The sequence below is a fragment of the Mus caroli genome, unplaced genomic scaffold, assembly GCF_978045245.1.
Source record: "Mus caroli unplaced genomic scaffold, Mus_caroli_1 scaffold_7, whole genome shotgun sequence".
Taxonomy (NCBI): domain Eukaryota; kingdom Metazoa; phylum Chordata; class Mammalia; order Rodentia; family Muridae; genus Mus; species Mus caroli.
In genome coordinates, this window is record NW_028227262.1 from 18,706,095 (window position 1) to 18,732,172 (window position 26,078).

General features: G+C 36.3%; 1 protein-coding gene across 4 annotated transcripts; it reads left to right on the forward strand.

Annotated features, from left to right (window-relative positions):
- The first annotated feature begins 11,547 nt into the window (after nt 1-11,547).
- LOC110287656 (T-cell surface glycoprotein YE1/48) lies at nt 11,548-25,412 on the forward strand. 4 transcript variants are annotated; one of them, XM_021154219.1, is made up of 6 exons: nt 11,548-11,659; nt 13,120-13,209; nt 14,354-14,561; nt 16,867-17,005; nt 19,362-19,465; nt 25,277-25,412. In XM_021154219.1, the coding sequence occupies exons 1-6, from the start codon at nt 11,548-11,550 to the stop codon at nt 25,410-25,412; spliced, it is 789 nt and encodes a 262-aa protein (XP_021009878.1). The 4 variants fall into 4 exon arrangements, with proteins under 4 accessions (XP_021009878.1, XP_021009879.1, XP_021009876.1 ...); XM_021154220.1 differs by having other exon boundaries at nt 16,870-17,005; XM_021154217.2 differs by having other exon boundaries at nt 14,354-14,557; nt 16,863-17,005.
- The last annotated feature ends 666 nt before the right edge of the window (nt 25,413-26,078 follow it).

Consider the following 26,078-nt stretch of genomic DNA (forward strand, 5'->3'; position numbering starts at 1 on the left):
TGGCACTCTTCACTCTTAATTTTTTAAATATTGATGACCAAGTCCATACTGCACCTGAAGGTCACTGCTCAGACCCTGATAGACCAAAAGAAATGGTAATATGGAAGGATGTTCTATCTGGTCATTGGAAAGGCCCGGATCCTATTTTAATAAGATCCAGGGGAGCTGTTTGTGTTTTTCCATAGAGTGAAGACAATCCATTTTGGCTGCCGGAACGACTCACCCGCAAGGTACTGATTAAGAATGATGTGGAAAATGCTGACCTACTGAAGATTGTTTCTAATACTGACAATGCTGAATTTTTCTCAGGTTCCTAGTATATTGGGTAAACAGAGAAGGGCTATTCTTTCAGCTTTCCCTAAACCAATACCGGTTCGCCATGATGCTGTAGTTTTTCCAAAATTTTTTACTACTAATAAAACATTGGATTTACCATATCTACCCTATGATTCCACACGAGCACCATTAGGAGAAAATCACTCTTTATTAGAACAAGGTTCTTTATGCTTTCAAATTAATGGACCAGGAAAATGTATCAACCTCACAGGCCGAGCCTTGGGGATGTTTGATGAACAGCGAGGAGGCTGGGTGAGCACAGCCCAAGATACTTCCAACGCAGATATAACAATTACAAATCGGACCTTCTGGCAGGAGGCAATTTGGGTTAATGGTACATTTCTTCCACCTAATTTTTCAAAGAATGTCCTCGCCAACCTAAAATAGCCCCCCATTGTAGCTTGGAAGATGAAGGGCTGATCCCGCCTTGGTCTGATTGTCAATCCTCCATCACTCGTTGGGCAGAACTTTTTCCTTTTCTCCCAATATGATGGTTGACCCAGAGAAGGAATTTGCTATGAGACAGGGACTTTTCCTACATGACTTTAGAATGCATACTTTTCACAAGTGGGTGCTCTGTGGAGTCAATGGCAATTGTAAAAAGCTCAATTCTTTGATCTTTATCCAGGGAGGAATGGTTGGAAAGGCCTCTTTTACTGGCACCTCAAGATTTTTTCAGTATTGGGGAGTAAATGCTGCTTCCCTAGACCCTGTTGGATACATTAATTCTAGTGTAGAGATCACTGGGTTCAATAAAACTTTGGTAAACCAGACTAATTATCCACCTACTCCAGTCTGTGTTTACCCCCCTTTCTTCTTTATCCTTTCAAATGATTCATTTGAAGTCTGTTCCAATGATTCTTGTTGGATGTCACAATGTTGGGATCCAGGGTGGTCTAGTCATGCCATGGTTACTAGAATCCCATGGTGGGTTCCTGTTCCCCTGGAGACCCCTTGCACCCTGTCCTTATTCAGGCAGAAGAGAGACTTTGGCATCACTGCAGCCATTGTGGTAGCAATCTCCTCTAGTGCGGCTGCTGCAACTGCTGCTGGCTTTGCCATGGCCGGTACAGTTCAAACGGGCACAAAACTAAACCAGCTCTCGGAAAAGGTGTCTAGTGCCGTCAATCTCCACACCTCAGTTAGTCCCCAGTTGAAGGGCAGATTAATGGTTGTTAACCAACGCCTCAACCTGGTAGAGAAGAGATTGGAAATTCTCTTTCAATTGGCCCAGTTAGGGTATGAACAAAAATTGGGTGCTCTATGTATTACCAGTGTTCAATATGAAAATTTTACTCATGCAGCTAATTTGTCTAGGCAGCTTTCCTTTTATCTTGCAGGAATTTGGTCAGAAGGCTTTGATAAGACTATGGAAGAATTAAGAACAGCAGTGCTGGCCATCAATTCAACCCGAGTGGATCTATCCATGATTGAGGGCTTCTCTTCGTGGATTACAAATGCATTTTTCTTATTTTAAGGAATGGGTGGGGGTGTTTTTGTTTGGTGTTGCCATCTGCTGTGGGCTTGTGTTCATGCTTTGGTTGGTCTGCAAGCTCAGAACCCAACAAAAACGTGACAAGGTCGTTATTGCTCAAGCACTTGTGGCTATTGAACAAGGGGCCTCCCCTGAAATCTGGTTATCTATGTTGAAGTAATTAATGTTGTGATGATAAATTTAGGGACATCATGATCAGCCCTTGCACACCGCCAAGGTCTCCTCATTGCATGCGGTAGGGTGGTCTTGGATCCTTCTTCCTCGTCACATTTTGCTTCAGCTAGCCTCTGATATAGAGTTCGCCCTAGGCCAATTCCAATTATAGCATAAGTACTGTGGTATCCAGAGACGGGCAACCTTCCTCGTGTATGGACCAACCTAAGACATGGGGCCTGGTAGCGATAAGGCTTCCCTATGATGGGTAAGGCCATAGCATTAGGGGAACGACCTAAAACAGGAGCCACACTCAATATGCAGATCAATAACTCAGGCCTAGACTAGCCTTGCTTTGTTTAAAGCAGACTTTTGTATTAATAAAACAAAAAGGGGGAGATGTGGAGAACCATGAGCAACCGCCATTACAAGATGGTGTCAGCTTCCACAGCACCTTGTGCCATTTAAAAAAAGAACAGGCAGTGTGCGCATGTGCAAGAGTGAATTCGTGCCAAGTGACAGCCCATCCTGGGCGTCATAGTGACGTGATGAGCAAGCAGCAAATCACTAGCAGACATGCCACCTTAAGGGGTATAAAAGGAGCACCATTTTGGAGCTCGGGGTCTTCATCAAGCTGTTACAGTACAGCTGTGCTGTAGAAGGATTTGGTTGTCCACATGCGTTCTTGCTGGTGATAAGGTAGCGTGGGACAATATCATAAGATAAAAAATTCAGGTGACAGCAGATGCTGGCGAGGATGTGGAGAAAGAAGAACACTACTCCGTTGCTGATGGGATTGCAAGCTTATACAACGACTCTGAAAATTGGTCTGGCAGTTCCTCAGAAAATTGGACATAGTACTATTAGAACATCCAGCAAAACCTCTCCTGGAAATATACCCAGAAGATGTTCCAACTGGTAATAAGGACACATGCTCCACTATGTTCATAGCAGTCTTATTTATAATAGCCAGAAGCTGGAAAGATCCCAGATGTGGGTCAACGGAGGAATGGATACAGAAAATGTGGTACATTTACACAATGGAGTATTACTCAGCTATTAAAAAGAATGAATTTATTAAATTCTTAGGCAAATGGGTGGATCTGGAGGATATAATCCTGAGTGAGGTAAGCCAATCCTAAAAGAAGTCACTTGATATGTATGTACTTACTGATAAGTGGATATTATCCCAGAAACTTAGCATACCCAAGATACAATTTGCAAAACACATGAAACTCAAAAAGAAGGAAGACCAAAGTGTGGATACTTCATTCCTCCTTAGTATAGTGAACGAAAATAACCATGGAAAGAGTTACAGAGACAAAGTTTAGACCTGAGACAAAAAGGATGAACTGTCCAGAGACTACCCCACCCAGGGATCCATCCAATAATCAGTCACCAAATGCAGACACTATTGCATATGCCAGCAAGATTTGCTGAAAGGACTCTGATATAGCTATCTCTTGTGAGGCTATGCCAGTGCCTGGCAAATACAGAAGTCTATGCTCATTGACATCTATTTGATGGAACACAGGGCCCCCAAAGGAGGAGCTAGAGAAAGTACCCAAGGAGCTGAAAGGGTCTGCAACCCTATAGGTGGAACAACAATATGAACTAACCAGTACCCCCAGAGTTAGTGTCTCTAACTGCTTATGTAGCAGAAGATGGCCTAGTCGGCCATCATTGGGAAGAGAGGCCCCTTGGTCTTGCAAACGTTATATGCCCAGTACAGGGAACGCCAGGGCCAAGAATTGGGAGTGGTTGGGTAGGGGAGCACAGCAGAGAGGGTGGGATATATGGAACTTCTGGGATAGCATTTGTAATGTAAATGAAGAAAATATCCAATAAAAATTGAAAAAAAAAAGAACTAGTATGTGGTAAAATGATGTTCAAGCTCTTGCATCTCTGCAAATTCTCCTGGTTTTCCTGCAAAAGAGTAAATAAAATAAAAATAAAAAATAATTAAAAACAGCCAACATAGTACTCACAAGCTGTCCTTTTACGTATCCTAAACAAGTCATTTTTCTCTTTAAAAACCATGCATATGAGACCTTCTACTCAGGTGCCACATTACAATTATTTCTTCTTTTTAATCTGTCATCATTGCACAAAGTTTCTCAGAAAAATAACTTCAATATATACTTATCACTTATTATTTCAGTAATGTTGAAATATAATTTTCCTTGCTGGACAAAATTAGTATTATCGAAAATAATTTTTATCACTTTAAATTATGTTTTTTTAATGTTTATTATTTTTGTGTGGATGTATGTGCATGCATGTACATAGATATACATATAAGTAATTCTATATTCTGTGCATTTTTTCAATACAATGTTTCATTAACTCATGACCTTCAACAAAATAAGCTTCAAAATTTAATAACTGTCTATTTGATTGTTTTATAGTGATTTGGTGGTAATAAAATCACTACAGTCAAAGGAGACTGTACAGATTTCAGTATGGCAAGTCTTCATGATGATGACTGTGGTAAAAGACAGCCATGCATCTGTGAAAAGAGAATGGACTAAGTCTCTGCATCAGTGAGCAGTGCAAAGGAAAGTTAAAAATGAAATAGTATCTTCTTTGTGTGTTTCATGTGATGCTTTGCGACTAGTTATCAGCTAAAAGTTTTAATCATAGGTCTCAGTCGGCTGTGTGAACAGAAAGATTAGTTGATAAGGCAAGAAATGTTGTTCTGAAATCTGGCTTAACAGAGCAGAAGCCATCCTCCTTCCTGGGACAAAGAGCAGCTTGTGTCAGGAGAATGGGCACCTTTTGCTCCAACACCCTGGGGAGTCATGTTTTTCCTGAATGACACACAGAGCCATATAGAGAACCCTATAAATAGGGCACATACCACATTATCACAGGATATTTCTATATCCCAGGACTTTGACTGCACAAATAATAACTAGTTTGTAGTTGTTAGTGTCTGTTTGTTGGTTAGTTACTGTTTGCTGTTCTTTGTTGTAGATGAATTAATCCTTTTAAAAAAGTTTTTGTTTGATGTCAAATATAATTTTAGACTTCATGACTAATTACTAGTTATTGCTTATTACATTCCTGAATCATCTTCCTCATTTCCTTGCTCTCAGTGCTTGAGCCCATCAAGGATTATATGTGTTGACATATAAGGCAGAGTGTTATAATTGCTGTGAGTATAAATGCACAGGGTGGATACAAGCACAGGAAATCTCAAAATAGAGCTGTTTGTGGTTTTCCTAAGACAAGTGAAGTTTACCATATTTCATGGTGTAAATGTTGCACCTTAAAAGACAGATGCACCAAGAGGTGGGACACTGGCCAGGATAAGCAAGTCCTCCCAGTGAAGCAAGTGATCAGCCTATTCTTGTGGGATGGTGACTACACCAGGTTTCCCTGGCCTCAGCCTGGGACAGGAAGAGCAGTGTGCAACTGTGCAATGATAATACTACAGACCAAGGGTCTGACTGGAAAATTTGAATGTGGGATTAATATTGTGTCTGTGTCAACATAAAGTTGTGGTTTCAGAACTAAAGTCTTTTACAACAAAGCCAGTGAAATAAATATATATGCATTTACATATGTATATATATGTACATATATATTTACACATACATATGTGTAAATATATATGTACATATATATTTATGTATATGTAAATATATATATGTTGTGTTTGTATGTATGTACATATGTATATGTATTTTCATATGTTTATGTGTGGTTTTGGTTGCTGTTTTTTTTTTTTTCACAAAAATGTATTTAGAAGACAGACCTTAAGAAAACAAAGCCTTTTTCTCCTTTCTTTCTCCTCTGTTTTATTAGCTGGTAATGTGAGTTCTTTACTTCCTGTATTATGCTGTGCTTTGGTCAAAGTAGCAAAACTGGAGTGTTACTCAATTTCATTCCATCTGCAGTTACTGTATCTTTCAGTGATAATGATGCTCTTTAACAGTTTACATTCATCTCTAAATTCAGAACTCAGTTGCACAGAGCTTAGAGGAAGCTGCTGCTCTTTTGCGTTACAGTTTGGGGACTGCTCCTATATCTGTTTAAACAAACCAACAAAGAAACACATTTTGTGTTCAGTTTCTATTAACTACCCGCCTTCTCCATCAAGCACACTGGTGAGTTCCTCAGATTCTGACAATGCTATAGTCACAATAATGAACAAACATCTCTGGAGTTCCTTCTCACAGTCTTTGCACGATGTTACAGGAGGCAAAGAATATTTGGAAAGCACAAAGTCATGTGCCCTGGGCATGTGATTAGCCTCCTTGTTAAGGATGACACCCTGTCAGCAGAGATAAGGATGCAAGAAGGTCTCAGTGCCATTATTATTTCTGTGGACAGTGTGATATAAACCTATCATATATGGGAGGAGTAGGTTCTCTAGAGCAGCAATAGTTCAGGGCTATGGACGAGTCAGCTTCTCTCTTTTTCTCATGTAGTCTCCCTGTCCTGTTCTTCAAAACACTTGCACTCTTTGAAATGATAAGGTAGAAAATCTGCCCCGTTTTCTGTCTTCTTGAGGCTAGAAGGCTTAAAAGCAAAGTTTTCTTGAAATATATGAGCTTCTGCATATATTCCTGATTGGAGTTAATCAAAACCTAGGAAGAAGGAGACACACTCTTGACTAACACTCTTGACTATGTGAAAACATAGGCTTGAAGACTCAGGGTTTTGCTCAGTTTCATTTGCTAAAAAAGCTGGAGTATTGACCTGGAATTGAAAATATTTTGTGTTGAATGCAACTTTCTATCCATTTTCAGGTTATGGTTGCGAACATTATTTAGACTGGATGTGGTAATTCATAACTTAATCCCAAAACTTGGGAAAGAAATTTGGGCAAACCAGATGTCTATAGTGAGTTTCAAGTCAGCCAGGACTAAATAGTGAAACCCTGTCCCAGATACAACAAAACACAGCAAAAGCTATTTATTTATCTTTTGAAACCTTCACAGCAACCTTGTAAAGAAATTACTTTTCTAAATTGTGTGGTCAAAGGATTTGTGAAAGATGGGACTTACAAGAAATCTCAAGAGCCTTGGTGGGTGTTTTCACTCATGTCTACCCAGCACCAAGATTCATGCATTTTGGAAAGATAAAACCCCAGCCCTTCTAAATACTCACTGTGTCCATAATTTGTGCTTAATAATGTATTTGAAGCATAGTCTCTGCATCAGATATACAGTGTCCTTAAGTCAGCCGGCTGACTTATTCAGAGTCTTTCCTGTGGAAAGCTGAGACAGCACAAGCAGCTGCCTGCACTGGGACACAGAAACCACTTTCTTCAACACTGCTGCTACTCCTCCCCACTTTCCATATTCTCTAAGTGTGTGTGTGTATGTGTGTTTAAAATAGAGGGATTGCCACTGGGGAAGGGGGTAGAGACAAAACAGACTAGCTAGTAGTATTATGGAAGCATCCACACTGTAGTCAAGAAACTTATCTTATACTTATGAGATAATATCTGTCATCTGTGTCAGGGGACCTTGGGTACATGATAATGGCAGACTTGAGTGGTGACTCAGAGATATATGAGTTAAATAACCAAAAAATTGGACTTTTGAAATATCTCAGAGTATTAAAGCACTGGCCACACCAAGCCTGATGATATTCCTGAATTTGATCTGTTGAATCCTTGGTAGAACAAAAGAACTAACCCAACCCCCCATAACTTTCTGATGTTGTCCTTTGACCACTGTGTACACCCCATGGCAAATATGCACTTAAACTCTCTTTCCCGACTCTCTCTCTCTCTCTCTCTCTCTCTCTCTCTCTCTCTCTCTCTCTCTCTCTCTCTCTCTCTCTCTCACACACACACACACACACACATGCTCACACAATCTATTAGGAGTCAGGCATCTTGATTTCCTCTTCTAGTCTCAAATCATCCACCATTTTCCCAGTGCTTTTTAAAGCACTGCAACTTGATTTGAAGAACAGTTTAAACTTTTTCATCAGAAACAAGCCAGCAGGTTTGAAAAGCTACAATCAAATGTAAGTACAGATTAGTGAGTGACTTGAATATATTTATCATGGCAACAGACAATTGAAATCAAACAGTTTTATTTTTTACATCCTCTCTTTATTCTATTATTGTTATCATTGTTTTGCTACTACCATTGCCATTGTATTATTATTATTTTTATTATCATTATTGTATGATACGTTGTTAAGGCTTTGTATATGCCAAGCATGGTCATACACTAAACTGCACCCTCAATCCCAGTGAAGTGTCTGAAGTATTCAGCATGTGCAGCCTCACTAGTAATGTGCACAGGGAAAGCTTTGAATGAAGGGCTATTGATACAAAAACAAGCTTTCACCATACATGGAATAAAAGATACTATATTCTGGAACCATTTAGAGTGACCATGGCTCCATTTTCCAATGTGGGAGAAGTTTCATGGAGTTTTATACTTTTAAAGAACCTAAAAAGTCATAAAGCCAGACAATTTCAGCATACATTGGTGGATATATCAGAGAGGTAGTTGCAGCAAGATGGGGGAAATTTTTCTATAGGTCATCAGAGGACATTCTTAGCCTTCAGTTTTGTGGAAGCTAGTGGTCTGTTATATTTATATATTTCGTGAAGTTTTTATCTACTGGTAACAGGATGTTTGTTCTGACACAGGTTCCTTAGAGGGTTATTCCTAGCCTCGGGTAACATAATTATTCCTGAGATCCACAACACTACAAAGTCCTCACTTCTCTGTACATTAAATCCTTCGTTGCTGAAACAGCTTCTTACCAGGAATTCTCATCTCAAACCCATGTACAAAACTCATAGAAGTAAGAAGAAAAAAAATCTCATCTCTAAAAAAATAACTGTGAGTAATTTCATGCCAATGGATAGAATGTAAATAAATTAGATGTCATCTGATAATCTTTATTAGAGTTCTTCAAATGTATATTTCCTTGAATCCCATGACTTCATGCATAAGATGCCATTTTTAGTATGTTCTAAAGAATATCCCATGTAGTTTTTAAACTAACAACAACAAAATATTACAGAACAACTGGGATGATCCACAGTAATAGATGATAAAATTATTTATGCTGCACATAAGTAATTAATACTTATATGACTTTAAATATTGAGATCAACATATATAAAATGAAGAAATGCATATTATTTATTTATTAACCTAGAACATATTGCTATCATGATAAACAGCTATAATTCTAAGCCAAAAAAAGTGTAGAAACCTGAGGAATATGATTGTGAGGTCAACCTGTGCTACAGAGTAAAATAAATCAACTGTCACAAATAACAACAACAAACAAAAAAACAAACCAGAACAAAACAAAACCAAGTTCTGGGTCTGGATTTTAGGGGAAGAATATTTGCTGAGCATGTTCATTGTCTTAGATTTCATTTCCCATCACTGTGAAAACAGCCGCATTAGAACACTCCATACAGAAAGACATCAATATTCATAGGAAATATTATATATGATTAAAAATCTAGAAAAGTGTAAAGGAAGACTTCACCATACTTAGCTGCAATTAGCATAGTTCAAAGTGAAGAAATAACTTAAAAATTAGTAACATAAGAGTAAATTTCCAACAGTCTATTGCAAAATGAGGAGCATACGTCCCACATTTTTCCTTGTTGTTTTGCTAAGGACAGTGTTTTTGCTCTCTCTGCAGGAGTGTTCATCTTCTCCGTCTTAAAAATGTCAATTATGGACATTTGTTTTGCAGCATCTGGCACAATATGTTACTTCTCTCCTTTGCTCTGAGAGTCAGGTTTCATTAAGCAGTTTCCTCTTTTTGCTTTGATGACGAGGAGGAGCATAAAATCATGAGGTTGAGTATCAGTCAGTGGAAATTTAGTTCTACCGTTTATTTTGGAGACACTTAGGGGATATCAACCAGAAAAAGCCAACTTTTTCTCTACCAGAATCACTTCTCAGTAGAGACACAGGTAACAATAACTGCTTTTATTGTTTTCTGCTAAATGATCAAATATAATTTCAGATAGTGTTATGTGAGCACTCAATTGATGGGGAAGGCCTGTTAGTTGTTTTAGATCAGGTTAAATCTGTCAGCATGTGACAACTGTGATTCTGCATTAATTGTATTCTTTAGGGGTATGCTGTGATGTGTGTTGTGTGCTAAGAAATTAAGGTAGAGGTATCTATGGAGTTCATTATTCTTTAACTGGGTTAAATGCTTATATATTACCAACCTAAATGATGTCATAATAGGATCCAGATAAAAAGGGTCAGTGTGTAAATGAACTTGCTACACAAGGCTGACTGATCACCTAGTTTGATCCCTGGACTTCACATGAAGGTAGAGTGTGAGAACTCACTTTGTAAAATTGCCTTCTGGACACGTGCATCTTGGCTCAACTATCTCAAGAGCAATAATAATAAATAACAATATTGAAAAAGAATTCGGTAATGGAAGGATACTTTTTTGTCAAGATAAAAGGCAAAAGGTGAATCGCTTCAGAAATTTTCATAAATTAGTAAAACTTGAGAAGAATGCTCTCACATGTGCAACTTGTATTTATTATCTGCTGGATCTCAGCTCGGTTATTAATGTAAAGGTAATGTCAGTTACAAATACTTACTTATTATTTACAAGTACTTACAATTTACAAATACAGTGTTATCTACTATCAGATGGTTTCCTTCATGGACATTAGCTTATGTGTAAAGCATTGTGACAAAATTTATTTTCATATAGCCTCCCCTTTCAACATCATGTGTGTTTATATTATATGAAACATGATCATGAACATGAAATGCTGTGAGATTAAAAGTTCATAATGTATCCTCTATGCCTCTCTCTGTTGCTCTCACACCCCACCCAGCAATGACCCTTCTTTTCTGTTTGCTGCCGGTACTAAAGGTTAGAAATAATTTCTGCTGACTTTGAGCTGTGAGAATCAAATGATATAGAATATACCACATTTTTCTTTCTGTGTCTGGTTTATCCCACTCATTAGGAACTTTGCTGGTTGAATCCACTTACCTGGTTGAAGCATGGGCATGAATGTATAGAATGTGGCTGTGTGGAAAGTTTGGATATCTTAGCTGATTAGGGCTTCAATACAACAAATATTTATGTATCTTGGATCACCTTCAGTATTAACCTTCAAATACCTTTCTTAAGGTTGTGTCAGGGAAACTCTGAGAGTCATGTATAAATAAAAAGTCAGAAAGAACAATTACTATTCATTTATTATCAAAATGTATAAATATTTTAAAGCAACATTTTTATTTACTCCTAAAATTTCAAAGAGGCTATATCAATTATAGAATGACTTAGGAAAATTTTAATCTTTCCATATTTCTTAGAAATAAGTGCTGTGACCATTAGAAATATAAACTACTTTAATAAAAATCTACAATGAGCTCTCACCTGTAATGTAAATTGGGTCAGTCCATGTCAGTGTGTTTGTAGCATTAAGTGAGTTAGTCAGAACCCACCCTTTTCCAGCCCTCTGTATCATCAGATTCAGTTCTCTTCCTATAGGTAAACATTTTAATCTTTTTCTTAGAAACCAATCGAGGAACCATTTGAACTGAGAACATACTTTATATATCAATCCCAAGATGAGTGAGCAGGAGGTCACTTATTCAACTGTGAGATTTCATAAGTCTGCAGGTTTGCAGAAAGAAGTGAGGCATGAGGAGACTAAAGAGCCCAGAGAAGCTGGCTACAGAAGTAAGTGTTTAAAATATCTAATATAACATGTATTTTTTAAATGCATTTTAATTTTTTAAAAATTAGAAATATTCTTAGCTTCTATGTAAAAATATAATGATCCATCTCATCAGGGCTGTGTTATGCACAAAGATGGGAGGGAAGAAAAGAGTATTAGATGGATGCTAATCATGTACAAAATTGTTCAAATCTAAGGTTTAAAAACCAAAGCAAACTAGTTTTAAAATTTAAAATAGAAAGAAAAAGTTATAGCCCTACATCTACTCTTTAGTTGTAGCCAACTACTAAAAAAATCAGATGGACAGAGAATATCAATGAAAATATGTAAAAAATATTTTGAATCAAGAGGAAATAAGAAATTACTAGGATTTTTAAAATTATTTATTCTAGTCAAAAAGAATTTTGAAAAATATAAATCTAACTGACCAACGTACACCATATGTTCTAGGGAAGCAAAATCCTAAGATAATGACACTTTTGCATTTTTTCCATTCTTGAAGATAGATTTCTTTTTAAATATCCCCAATGTCTAATGCAACAGGCAACAACAGTTGTCTATCAGAACAGGAAGTTTCCTACTGGAAATAAAATTTCAGATGAAGGAAGATGAGATGACAGATTAGTGTGGGTGGAAATAAGTAAACCTCTGTGAGAGTTCCTGAAAATGTCAAAGAAAAAAAATTTGTTCATGAATGATAAAGCAGAAATCTCACTTTTTATTCTCTCCATTTTTGCTTTCTTCACACTGTAATGGGTGTGCTCCAAGCTGATATAATTTTCTTCTTTGATGCAGTGGTAATAAAAGGCATGAGTTTCCGATTCCCATTCCCCTAGATAAACCAAAATGTTTAGTAATATAGAAAGCAAAACCAAACTTACAGGGAGAAAGAGATAGTTGACTTATAGGCCCTTTCAAGGATGGGGATGTATACAGGTCAGGTCCAGAGCAGCTGTTGTTCCCTACCAGTTCTCAAGAACATCCATCACTCTTTCTTTCTTTCTATCCTTAGATACTTTTCTTTGTGGACTGCATGCTTCAGTTTTGTATCTTGTACTTGGATTGTATCTATGCCTCCAGTTCCTTCTGTAGACTCTACTTTTCTTTTTGTAGAGGGCACATGCCTGTTATCCAGCTCATTCTAGGTTGAGTCAGGAGGATTCACAATACAAGATCAAGACTGAAATAAGTTCAAAATTCTGTGGAAATTCAAAAGCATAGGATTTCTAAAATGTGTGCCTTTTAGGTAGGAATCTAAAATTTTGAGTGGACATTTTCAATCTGTTTATATGATCGACTTCTGCAAAATTTCCCCTAGTTCTCATCCTACAAAAAATTGTAATTAGTAGTGATATGTGCTCTTTCTTGGTGCTGATTTTCTTGTTTTTTGTTTTGTTTTCTTTTGCTTTGTTTTTTTGTTTTTGTTTATTTTTTGTTTTTTTGTTTTGTTTTTTGATTTAAGGGTGTTCAGTCCCCTGGAAGTTCATTGTGATAGCTCTTGGAATCCTCTGTTTCCTTCTTCTGGTAACTGTTTCAGTGTTGGCAATAAAAAGTGAGTAATTGAGAGAAATCTTATTTTTTCTTTCTGCCTAAAGAACAATATGAGCTAACCAGTACCCGTAGAGATCCCAGGGACTAAACTACTAACCAAAGAATACACATGTAAGGACTCATGGCTCCAGCTGCATATGTAGCAGAAGATGATCTAGTTGGTCATCAATTGGAGGAGCAGCCCTTGATTCTGTGAAGGGTCTATGCTCCACTGTGGGGGAATGCAAGGTCCAGGAAGCAGTAATGGGTGGGTTGATGAGTAGGGGGAGGGAGGAGGGGATAGAGAATTTTAGAGTAGAAACCAAAAAAGGGGATAACATTTGAAATGTAAATATAAAAATATCAAATAATAAAAGAATTGATTTAGACTTGAACTATGGAGTTATACACACTATCCATTGTTTTGCCTAAAGTCAGGGAATGAGTCAGAATCTCTGGAGTTATATTTTTTCCTGACAAAACAAAGTGTTCAGTTCTCTTTCATACTTAATGTGTTAGCTCTGGGGATGTTGAGAGTTCCACTCTTCTGTCTCATTTTTGGTCATAGTTCTTCTGAAGACTTGGTGATACTTTTCTTTCTGAGTTCAGGTGATTGTGTATCCAATGTAACCATTTTTGCAATGTATTTTGGTATCATGCTTAAGTAAAAGACTTCATCTCTACAGAGACATTAAGGGTTAAACTTAATTGGATTTCTCTACATTAACAGAGAAAATCACTTTCAGGCTTTGCTAAAACATAGCTATGTAGGTGGATATCTTGCATTCCATATGCTCTAATAAGAATTGTGTCATTTCTTAACATGTTTTATTAGTTCACATTTTCATAGTGTGTTAAGTATTCACTGAATATTTTACTTAGGTAATTATTTGTAAATTTGTCCTACAAAATGAAGTGAATTAAAGTTACTTCCACCATAATTTTATTCAGCTATATTATTTATTTTACAGTAAACTTAACTTAGTGAAACATTGAAGTATCAATTTTTAATAGTGAGTTAATTGAAGTGCTAATTTATAAATGTTAAAATGCCAATGAAAGAAATAATATGCGTTGGGTGTCAACATGAAGCTTTTTTACTAACCTTAAATTTCAATATGTATTTCTTATAAGCATTTTTTATTTTATAACTGTGACTAAATTAGTTTTTCAGTATGGTCAACAAAAAAACCTGCAGGAAATTCTAAACCACTACAATAACTGCAGCAACATGCAAAGTGACATCAACTTGAAGGATGAACTGCTGAAAAATAAGTCTATAGAGTGTGATCTTCTGGAATCCCTCAACAGGGATCAGAACAGATTGTATAATAAAACCAAGGCTGTTTTAGATTCCTTACAGCACACAGGTATGTTGCAGGGGAAGACCATAAATACAGAATTGAATTATTATCTTTTATTCATTCTCTGGAAAATTTGAAGATCAACCAGAAGCTTAAGACACTGATGATCTTTGGGATCATTTGGGGGTTCCTTATTTCATGTAGGGATCTGGAAACTCAGAAGTTCATCTTTTGATTAGGAGAATCTTATAGTTTCTAAAATCCAGGTTCTGTTTGCCACTCCTCCTACCCACTGGGGAGGGAATTACAAATCAGTACCCCTGAAAATTTTTAATTGTTTTGGTCCATAGGAAAATCTGAATCTCAAACTTTTTGTTGACAGAATATGGAAGTTTTTAGTAAGTGTGTATTTATGAACTATTTACATTAAAGTAGACTTAGAGCATTTATTGGTTGAACTTTTAAAAAGAATGTGAGTGAGTGTGTGTGTGATTGTGTATGTGTGTTTGTGTGTGTGTATGTGTGTGTGTGTGTGTGTGTGAGAGAGAGAGAGAGAGAGAGAGAGAGAGAGAGAGAGAGAGAGAGAGAAAGAGTCTGTGTTTTTCATCTGACATGTCTTGAGAACGTTGACTGTTGGTAAATAAGGGACTCTCCCTGCAGAAGACAAGTAAATTTCATCATAGTTTGTGCATGATGCACAACTCTGTCAATGACACTGTAATTGAGGCTGGAAATATGAAAAGATTAAAGATTAATTGTCACAGGAACTTTTCTTTATGTTCAGTGTGACTGGTCATTTTAACTGACACAGTTTATCAACCATCATTGTTATTTTAGAAGATTTGGAGATAACAAAGAGCTCTTGTATATATTCTCACCACTCAGTGATAGGGTATGATGATTCTCATTATGTCAGGATTAATATATTTAAATCGGCTACTACATTATAAAATTTGTTACAGTGAAAAAACCCCCAAAACAACCTTTTAAATATTCTAGACCCATGAAAAAGTTTTCATCACTAAAAAAACACTTAATTATCTGTAAAGGGTAGCATGATGAAATATTTCCTATAATTATGAGGTTGAAGGAGGAGGATTTTATATTTAGGAACATTAGGACAACCCAGCAAATTCCAGGACAGCCTAAGAGAAAAATGAAAGTTGGAAATAAAGTTACTTTATAGAGTATGGAACTGGCAGTGGTGGCACATGTCTTTAATCCCAGCACTTTGGAGGCAGTGCCAGGTGGATTTTTGAGTTCAAGGCCAACCTGGCCTACAGAGTGAGTTCCAGGGCAGGCAGGACTGCACAGAGAAACCCTGTTATGAAAAAACACATAAACACAATGTGTGTGTATGTGTGTGTGTGTGTGTGTGTGTGTGTGTGTGTGTGTGTCTGTGTACAGCATGACAACATAGACATTCCCAGTTCCTCTCTAAGCAAAATATTCATATTGAGGTGATCTTGCAATTCAAGCTTCATGCATTTCAATGTATTCAACTTTTAATATTTGGACATGTTGGCACAACACTGAAGACATCAATATAATCAGGAAAACAGTCTACCAACACCAAAACCTCTGTCATATATCTCTTATTTCTCTTAAGTTAAGATCATTAATTACAGATCTTGGCATAAGCTAAGTGCACAGACATGCATAGACCAGTGTGAGCACAATGCCTTACTACAGGTCAAGAATTCTGTCATCAGTTTAACTTCCTCTGAGAAGCAAGTGCTCATTGCCTGCTTCTGGCCCGTGATATCTCACAAAACTCTGCTTTATAGAACTTGGATTTTTTAGAAGCCTGATCTGCATGGAATCCTATTGTGTGGTCCTACAGGCAGTGTGTTTCACTTTGCAAACTATCCTCAAGTTCAGTGATGTTTGTTACATAAGTCAGTGTCTTGCTTTTGGGTTTGTTATGAGACATGATGCCATTCTGTAGCACAGGATAACTTGGAACTCACTGTAGAGCCAAGGCTGGTATGAAAATGATCACTTACACTAGGCTGCCTTCCTCCTGCCTCTCTCTTTGGAGTGTTCTGATTATAGATATAACTCATTATGCCAGACTGATTCATTTCCCTTTAAAGGATAAACACTTTTCTTTTGTGTGTATATCCTATATTTTCTCTACTGATTCATCCATGATTGACATAGGAACTATTTCTATATCTCTATGTTATTAACAATGTTTCATAGAACATGGAGATGCAGGGGTCCCGTAGTATCAAAAAATCTCAATTTTGAGACACATGAGATTTTCCTTTAAAAAAACTACAGGCTTAAGAAATCTTAATAAATACATTGTTCTGATAACAGAATACGAAAGAACAATAAGTTTAACAGTTTATTTTCTCTGTTACAGACAGAAGTGATAAAGTATACTGGTTCTGTTATGGTATGAAATGTTATTATTTCGTCATGGACAGAAAACCATGGAGTAGGTGTAAACAGACCTGCCAGAATGCCAGCTTATCTCTTCTGAAGATAGATGATGAGGATGAACTGGTACTGCAGACACTTACTTGGCCGTTTATTCTCTTACGCCCAGTCTCTAACCATGAATAATGAGATACTGAATTCAGATTTTTTTTCTTTTTTCACATTTGTATATTGTTTTGCTGTAATGTGAACAAAACTGTAAAGTAGAGACTGGTTTGTATAGAAACACTTCTATCTTTCAGTCTCCTCCATTTCTCAGGAGTCTACAAGAGTAGTCGGTCAGAAAGCACATCTTTCCCAGATGAAGTTAAATCCTTTGGTACAGCATATTCTATTACTGACAGTCATTTATCTCCTTAGAGTGCCAAGAAAACCCCTCTATCTAGGGTTTGATCTTTGGAACATGGAAGTGAGACAGCCTGAGATGAGAAATCAGATGACAACAGGGAAAATAGCTGAGCCCTGAACCTGTTTGCAAAATGGGATTATATGAGAAATGTGGGATTACATAGTTTGACCTGTGAGTTCCAGGGTTATTTTCACTGAAACTATCCATAATCATTACTATATAGTATCCTTACATTCTGTAAAATAAGATAGCCATCACTAGAAATACCAATTTAAAAGAAAACAAAGTTTCCAAGATTCTGACATTTTCTGTTTAATTTTGGTATATGCCCAGGATAAAGTGGGTCTTGTGTAGAAGTATTGCTAGTTTTATCAGAAACCAACAAATGCACTTCCAAACTATTTCTGCAATTTTTCTCTCCCATCAGAAATGGAGGAGTGTTTCCCTTGCCCCACATTCTTGCCGGCAAGAGCTATCACTTGTTTTTGATCATAGTCAAACTGATTGGTATAAGATAGCATCTCAGAGTTATTCTGATTTGCTTTTCCCAGATGGCTAAAGACTTTGAGCATTTATTTATGTGCTTCTCATTCATTTGAGACTTCTCTGTTGAGAATTATCTGTTTAGTTGAGGCATAGAAGAATCAAAAGAAGAAATTGATTCATTAGTCAAAGAAAATGCTAAATATAAAAAAAAAATCATGATACAAAACACCCAGGAAATTTGAGATACCTTGAAAATACACAACCTAAAATTATTAGGAATAGAAGCACTTAAAGAGCCCAATTATAAATTCACAAATATTTTCAACAAAATCACAGAATAAAATATTCCCAACCTAAAGAAGTAGGTGCCAATAAACGTAAAGGAAGCATTTAGAACACCAATTAGACTGGGCCAGAAAAGAAAATACACCTATCATATAATTATCAAAATACAAAATCTACAGAGGAAAGAAAGAATATTAAAAGCAACATGGGAAAAATGGCAGGTAACATACAAAGGCAGAATGACCAGAATTGTATCCAACTTCTCAATAGAGAATTAAAAGGTAAACGGGATCTGGGCAGATATCTTCCAACTTATGACAAACCAAAACTGACAACGTATAGACTATTGTTCCCAGTAAAATTCTCAATCACTATAGATGTAGAAAAGAAGATATTTTAAGACAAATCCAAATTCAAAAAATATCTATTCACAAATGCAGATATATAGAAAATATAAGAAGGAAAAATCCAACCTAAAAGGATAAGTAATTATATACAGGAAAACACAGGAGATAAGTAAATTCATACCAGCAAAAATGAGGAAATCACATAGAAACACCCCCCCCCACACACACACACACAGAGAGACAGAGACAGAGACATAGACAGAGACAGACAGACAGACAGACAGACAGACAGAGAGACAGAGACAGAGAACACACATAATTAAATTTAAACACATTTATATTTTAAAATATAATACTATTAATTAGGTATCATGCCACTCAGGTGTCACATGTAAAATTAACTAAATACTAGGAAATATCTCCCAATCTACTCAGTTCTGTCACTTATGTATCCTCTCTGGAGCATGGATCTAAAAAGCACAGTGTTTTACAGAGCAATTTTCATCTACCAATTTTCTTTGAAGAAAGGGCATTAATTCCCAAATGAACACTTCCCAAATTGTTATGAAGTATTCCACAATCCACATTGGAATAATTTCATAGAGCATCAGAAGTTCTTTAATGATCTATACATTTTTCTGGGCCTTGAGCAGGAATATTGTGTGTATGGTAGTGAGTCTAGGTCTACATCTAAGAAACATAGGCACAAATCAAGCCATGAACCCAGTATCTCAGGACAACTGGAGGTTTTATTATAAATAACTTATTGAACTGACATAGATTTGATTTAAATGTGCTACTAGTAGGAATTCATTTTAGAAAATGAGCACAGTAGAACTGAGCAGTGGGAAGATAGGCCAGCAGAAAATAACACAGGAATGTTGGGGAATTTCCCTTCTTATTCTTCTCTAATCAGAGAGAAATTTTATTGTAAGGTCTGCTGTTTCCTTTACAGAAGTTCCTTAAACTCGTGGTTCCTTCAGACAGTTGCTGGATTGGATTGTCATATGATAATAAGAAAAAAGATTGGGCATGGATTGACAACGGCCCATCTAAACTGTGAGTTTCTGAGAGCCCTTCAGAATCTAACACTGGTGTGGGAATTGGGAGGATTGTGTGCAAAGGCTTTTCTCTCATTTCACATGGCTTTCCTCATTTTCTATGGAATTCAGGGGTAAGGACAAGTTGCATAAGACAGAGTCTGAACAAGAGTTACAGAGGGATGATGTATAGTCTAGGATATAACCAAAAGAGGCTTAATGCTGCATACATCTCGGGTCTTTGTCTTCTAAGTTGAAAAGGCCCCTAGAAAGTAATCAACTTGAGATGATGTGAAATGATTGAATGATCATGACAAATACATTGAGTTTCTCAGACATTCATGCGACATTTTTTTTATTTTTGTTCACTTACATAATTATTGATTTTTAAAAATATAAGGAATGTTTATGTATAAATACATATGTATGCCTGCCTTCCATTTCCAGGTGAGATCTTTAACTAGTCCTACTCATTCCAAAGACAGTAACAATAGCCTTTGCTGGGGGGAGACCCCTAGTGTCTCCCTGACTAGTAAGTCATACCTCTGAAGGAATCCTAGGCTTTGCACTTTGGTTTTCTTTTCAAAACATAACTTCTGGAATTGTAACTCTTCTTTGAAGTTAAATCTTTTATTTATCTATCTATCTATCTATCTATCTATCTATTTATCTATATATCTATTTATTTATTTATATTATTCTCTATTATTTATGAATTTATTCTTCTGTAATCATTTTTTACAGTCCAGTCTTTATGCCCCTCCTGATATGTCATCTGGGTGCTCCTCCTCCCACACCTCCTCCCACAGTCTCCAAGAGGATGTCCATACCCACCCCACTTATATCACCAGGCCTCCTCACTACCTAGGTCCTCTTGTCTTTCTAGGGTTAGGTCCATTTTCTCTCACTGAGGTCAGACCAGGCAGTCTTCTGCTGTATATTTGTAGGGGGCCTCATAACAGCTCCTGTATGCTGAATGGTTGCTGTCTCAGTGACTGAGGGATCTCAGGCATGGAGGTTAGTTAGGTGGTTGGCCTCAGATTCTTCCAGCTTTTCCCAAATTCCACTGCAGAGGTCCTTGGCTTCTATACATTGGTTGGGTATCTGCATCCTACTCTTTCACCTACTTGTTAAAATTTTATTTTTCATTACATTTTTTCATAGAATATATTTTGATCCCATATTGTCTCCTCAAAATACTCCTTGTACATTCCTACCTTCCAACCAACTAAACTTCATGTATTTCTCCCTGTCCTCCAAGGAAAAATAACAAAAACAAAAAACAAATAATCAAATAAAATCAATCACTCAAGGAAACAAAAGCCCAAAAAGAAAAAAAAAATTGCCCTTCAGCAAACAAACAAAGAAACACACAGACAAATCACATTAAAGAAAACCCAAACTAAACATAACAAAACATAAAACTCCAAATCATTAAGAACACATGGACTGGGTTTTGTGTTGGTCAACTATAAGTTTATTAACTCTTGGATTTCCATAAGACCTTCTACACATCATTAGTTTTGCTTAACCCATCCTTTATTTTCTTCTATCCTCTATTTTCCAGTACTTATTCACATTTGTCCTTGATTATCAGAATAGCCCTCTTACATTATTAATACCTTGTTTTCCCTGTTTTGCTGATTGTCAAATTCCTTTTACAAATACAAATTTTAGGAAATCACCTCATAATCCTATGAATCCTTTAATAACTTTCCTAGGTATATATATTTTAAGTACCTTTTTATATAATTTGAAAATAAAAGTAATTCTTATTATTTTGTTGTTATTTTCAGTTAAGGATTCATTTTACCCTGTCGGTCCTTGAATTCTTTATCCACATGTCTTCATCTCTTTGGAGTGGGGTCTATGGACAGGGGTGTCTGGTTGTCTATTATCATTTTAAAGATATCCATCATGCTTATTTTACACTTGCAAGTTTTTAATTCTGATGTCTGTTTCTTTTTCTTGAGATGTATGTTCTGTTTCTGTCTATTTTTGTTCATAATGTCATTTACTTTGTGGCATTTACTGAGCTTCTTCTTCAGCAGGTACAGAAACTATCTGAGGCATCATATCCACAGTTATAACTCTCTCAGAAATAGTTTTCTTCAGTATCTTGGAACATAGCCAGTCTCATTCTGGGTCAATTATATTATAAATGTGGCCCTGTTAGTCTGGACAGCTAGGTTCCAGAAAATACCTTCCTCTCTTTTGTTGAAGGACATTCTAAAGTAGGCTGTCACAGAAGTGGCCAGAAGACTAATAGAATTATTAGATATATTAATAAGTTCTAATCAATGAGATTATTATTATTATTAATATTTTCTATAAAATTATCATTTCACACAGACTAGTCATAGAATTCAGGCACTTTCTCCCAAGCACTTAGATTCCTGGTATTTGCCTCTGTGTTTGGCAGAGTTAATAAATTTGTTTACATCCATTAGAAGCCTACACATTTAGAGAGAGCAAGTGGCAACATTTAAAGAGAGTTGCCAGAAAGAGAGAAGATGCCTGCATCCACAAAGTTAAGTATCTTTTTGTACCTTGACTATGCTACAGAACTGTTTCCTGATGATGGTGTTACTAGAGTCAGACCTGAGGTTTGACTAAGGGAGTTCAGTGGTTAGAAGGTTCCTGCAGCCACCACAAGCATTTACTCCAGTGCAAAGGTACAAAAGCTTGCACATCTGTTTCAATGCCATCTTCTAATGAACCCAGTTAGCAGCATGAACCTCACTTGTGTTTCTTGTGTGCAGGTCTAGGTGAGCATCATTATGGGTGTAAGTTAAGATCTCATGATGCAGCCTATATGCACCATGTGTATTTCTGAAGGGTCAGTGTCTGATGGATTCTTTTGCTCCTTGCTCATATTCAATACACATCCTTCATTGATTGTACCCAAATAAAATCTCATGGCTGGCTACTGTGTACACTGAATCCAGTCTCCTCTCTCCTCTTCCTGTCTGTTCATAACTACCTTGATTTCTTTTATCTTCCTTTTCTGTTCCTATAGTAAATTTAATACTATGTTTCTCCCTGGGTTAAATCCAAAGTTAAAGAAAGGTGATCATTGTTTAAGATTTTTCTCTTTGACATTTCAGATCCAATGAGCTTGGTGGATGTCTGTATTTTCCTGCTAGTCTTTGGCATTCTCATTAGACTCCCCTGGTACAAAGAGCAGCTTCATCTGTAGAATGGATGACATTGCTCAAGTCTTGAGAAATCATTTTCTGTCTCTCAAATGACACAGAAGCAGATATATAATCCTGAAAAATAATACACAGTTTGGCCTCACTAGGATCAACTCTTTCAAAATTCACTGCTTCGACAGCACAATTAATTATTAATATGTAATCTTAACTTTCTATTTGTTAGAGTTAGATTCTATGTCTTTGGAAGCCTAATAATAATGATGATAATGAAAATAACACAAAAGTTGTCTAGAACAGAAACACTTTTTAGGATGAAGCTATGTCTTGTGTAGCTTACTACTAAACCTCAAATATTCAATATGTATCTAGTATTATGTTTTAGTCCATAACCCACATTATCTGCAATGGTTAGTGTTCTCGATCTTATCACTATCAATATGTCTTTGAATTCAGGATCATACAGTGCATTCACATGTAATGTCCTTAAGTTGTAAAATAGTTTGGCTCATTGTTTGTCTGAAAATTAAATTAAAAAATCCAAGCCTTGAAGTTGAGTCTGCATATAAGTGCATCCACTGGAAATTATGAGGAATATGAGTTTTAATAAATATGCACATATTTTCAAGCACCATTCTACAAACTAGTCTTATATCCACTTGATATAAGTCACCTGAAAGGAGGGAATTGAGAAGATGCCTCAATTAGAAAGTTCCTCAATGACAGACAATAATGTGGAGGTTTAAGCAAAACATCCTTTCTTTTCCCAAATTGCTTTGGTCATGGTGTTTCATCACAGTAATAGACACCACAAAAATAAAATAGAGCAATTTTTTCTCCTTCCAAAGTTCTTTTCTGCACCCTCATCTGGTCTCAGGCAAGCAGGCATGTGCTTTCTTGTACTGTAACTGAGTAAGGCCTAGTGCAGCGTGTTATGTACTATGTACAGATTTGTGTTTGCTTCTATTTTTCTGCATCTTCCACTGTTATTATTTTCGCTATGATGTTTTAGCTAACTCAAGCTTTTTTCTTGGATCAGTGTTTCATTCTCCTTCTTACAAAGTACTTTTTTTTTCTTCTGAGACAGCAAATCTCTGTGTGGTCCTGGCTGTCCTGGAACTCATTCTGTAGACCAGGCTGTTCTAGAACTCAGAAGTCTGCCTGCTTCTGACTCCCAAGTGCTGGGATTAAAGGAGTGAGCCATCAACACCAGGCACAAAGCACTTTTGTATTGCACTAATATTCCACAATATTTTTCCATCACATATGAACATGTGTTTCCGAATTTTGATAATTATGAATATTTGAAATTTATAAAAGTCATCATGTAAATTCATGTCTGAATCATTGTTGAATATAAATTTTAATTCTTTCTAGTCATTATCTTTTATGAACTGCTTTCTTCTGGTTCTTTCTTCCTTTTGCCTTTATTCAACAGTCACACATGATTCCTTAACTGTACCTACCAGACTGTCTTATAACTACTATGTGCATACCCATGTATTTTACCTGTTATGTCTATGCTCAAAACAACACTTGGTTTAATTTATATTCCTTGTTTCTTTTACATCCCTAATTATGTTATGTATCAATATTCAATTTCTCCTCATCTTAAACCCAAAATTCAAAGGCAGTGACATATTTTACAAAAGACTGGTTTCTTTGAAATCTCATTCACATGTAGTAAGGGTGGCTTTCATTTTCTTTCCTTTGGAAGAGTGTCATTAACTGAGTCAAGCCTAAAGCTCCCTGTGTATAGAAGGTTAGCACTGAACCTTGAATCCTCCTTCCTTCAATTCTAAAATCCTGGGACTACAATTGTGTCCACTAGAACTAGATAAAAGTAACATTGAAGATCTTCCTTTTGAGTGTGTTCTTTAGTCAGATCACTCTATTAGGGAAAAGCAATGGCTGCATTACTTCTCTGAAAATGTGAGGTTTGATCCAACCCTGCTTATATATCAGCCTGAGTAGAAATATGATTTATATTGGGTTATAAAAGAAGATCTTATTTATTAAATAATTGTCTTTTGACTTCTACTTGTTCTACATACCCAGAGCTGTCACAGAACTCACAATCATTCTGTTTCAGCATATGGGCTGATTTCCTCTCTGTTTTTTATCTTGCAGAATTGAAACAAAATTTAAGAGGTTATTTATGTCTTGTAATATATCATCCTGCAGACTGTCATGTTTCTGTGAAAGTCCATTATCTAGGATGTGGGGAATGAGAATTCCAAAGTATATAAATCAAAAGTATAGTAACAAGCTTTCATTTGTGATTGTGTTTCATATCTTCCCTTTTTCCTTACACCACAAGCATATAAGACTGTGTTCTGTGTGATATACATATGTTTTTACTTTTTCCTAGCATTTATATCAACAAGTGGGAGAACAGGTTCAGCATAAAATAACTTCCTGGAAATATTGAAAATCAGTTTTCCTCACTGACCAAAAATTGCGAGTATGAAAAAAGATGGGGATTTTTGTGTGTGTGTGTGACAGAGATCATTACATTTTAATGAACTTACACAAAGGAACATATTCCAGTGTTAAAATTATGATTAATAGGTTAAATGTTCTGTCTTCTTTAGTGAATACAATTATTTAAAACCATGAAATTACAGTGAATGATCAAAATTAAAGGGTTGCCCCTTGTTGTTTTTGTTTTTCAGTGCTTTGAACACAAGGAAATACATTATAAGAGATGGAGGATGTATGTTGTTATCTAAAACAAGACTAGACAATGGTAACTGTGATCAATCATTCATCTGTATTTGTGGGAAGAGACTGGATACCTTCCCTCATTGACTCTCCAATGAGTGTTAAAGGTAAAAAAAAAAGTGAAACTCTCATTTGTTTCCTGTAATAATTCATGACACCTTACAAACAAGTGTTTTGACCATTGGACTTAGTCTGCAGTGCAAAGAGAGAGAGAAAATCTGAAAGATTTTGGGAATATTCTCTGAAACATGGTATGACAGAGCAGAGGACATCTTCCTTCCTTGTGGAGACTGGACAGATCTTCTCTGGTCCCCCAAAGCTTGGATGAATCTGTTTTATTTGTTTGCATAAACTCCAATAGAAGTAAATAAAGAACCTTAATAACTAGCCTAAGTATTTCTTTTTTCTCTTCCTTCCTTCCTTTTCTCTCTCTTTCTTTCTCTCTTTCTCTCTCTCTCTCTCTTTCTTTCTTTCTTTCTTTCTTTCTTTCTTTCTTTCATTCTTTCTTTCTTTCTTTTTTCTTCCTTTCTTCTTTATTTTAGGGGACAGTAAGGAGTTTATTTTATCTTATATCTTAGAGTACATTATGGTTGGTAGTCAGGACAGGAAATCAAACATGAACTCAGAGGCAGGCACTGAAGAAGAGATAATGAAGGAATAGAATTACTATCTTGTTCAGACTGATTTTTTAATTCCAACTGTCCAGGGATGGCACTTGCAATAGTAAATAATCAGTCAAAAAGTACTTAATGA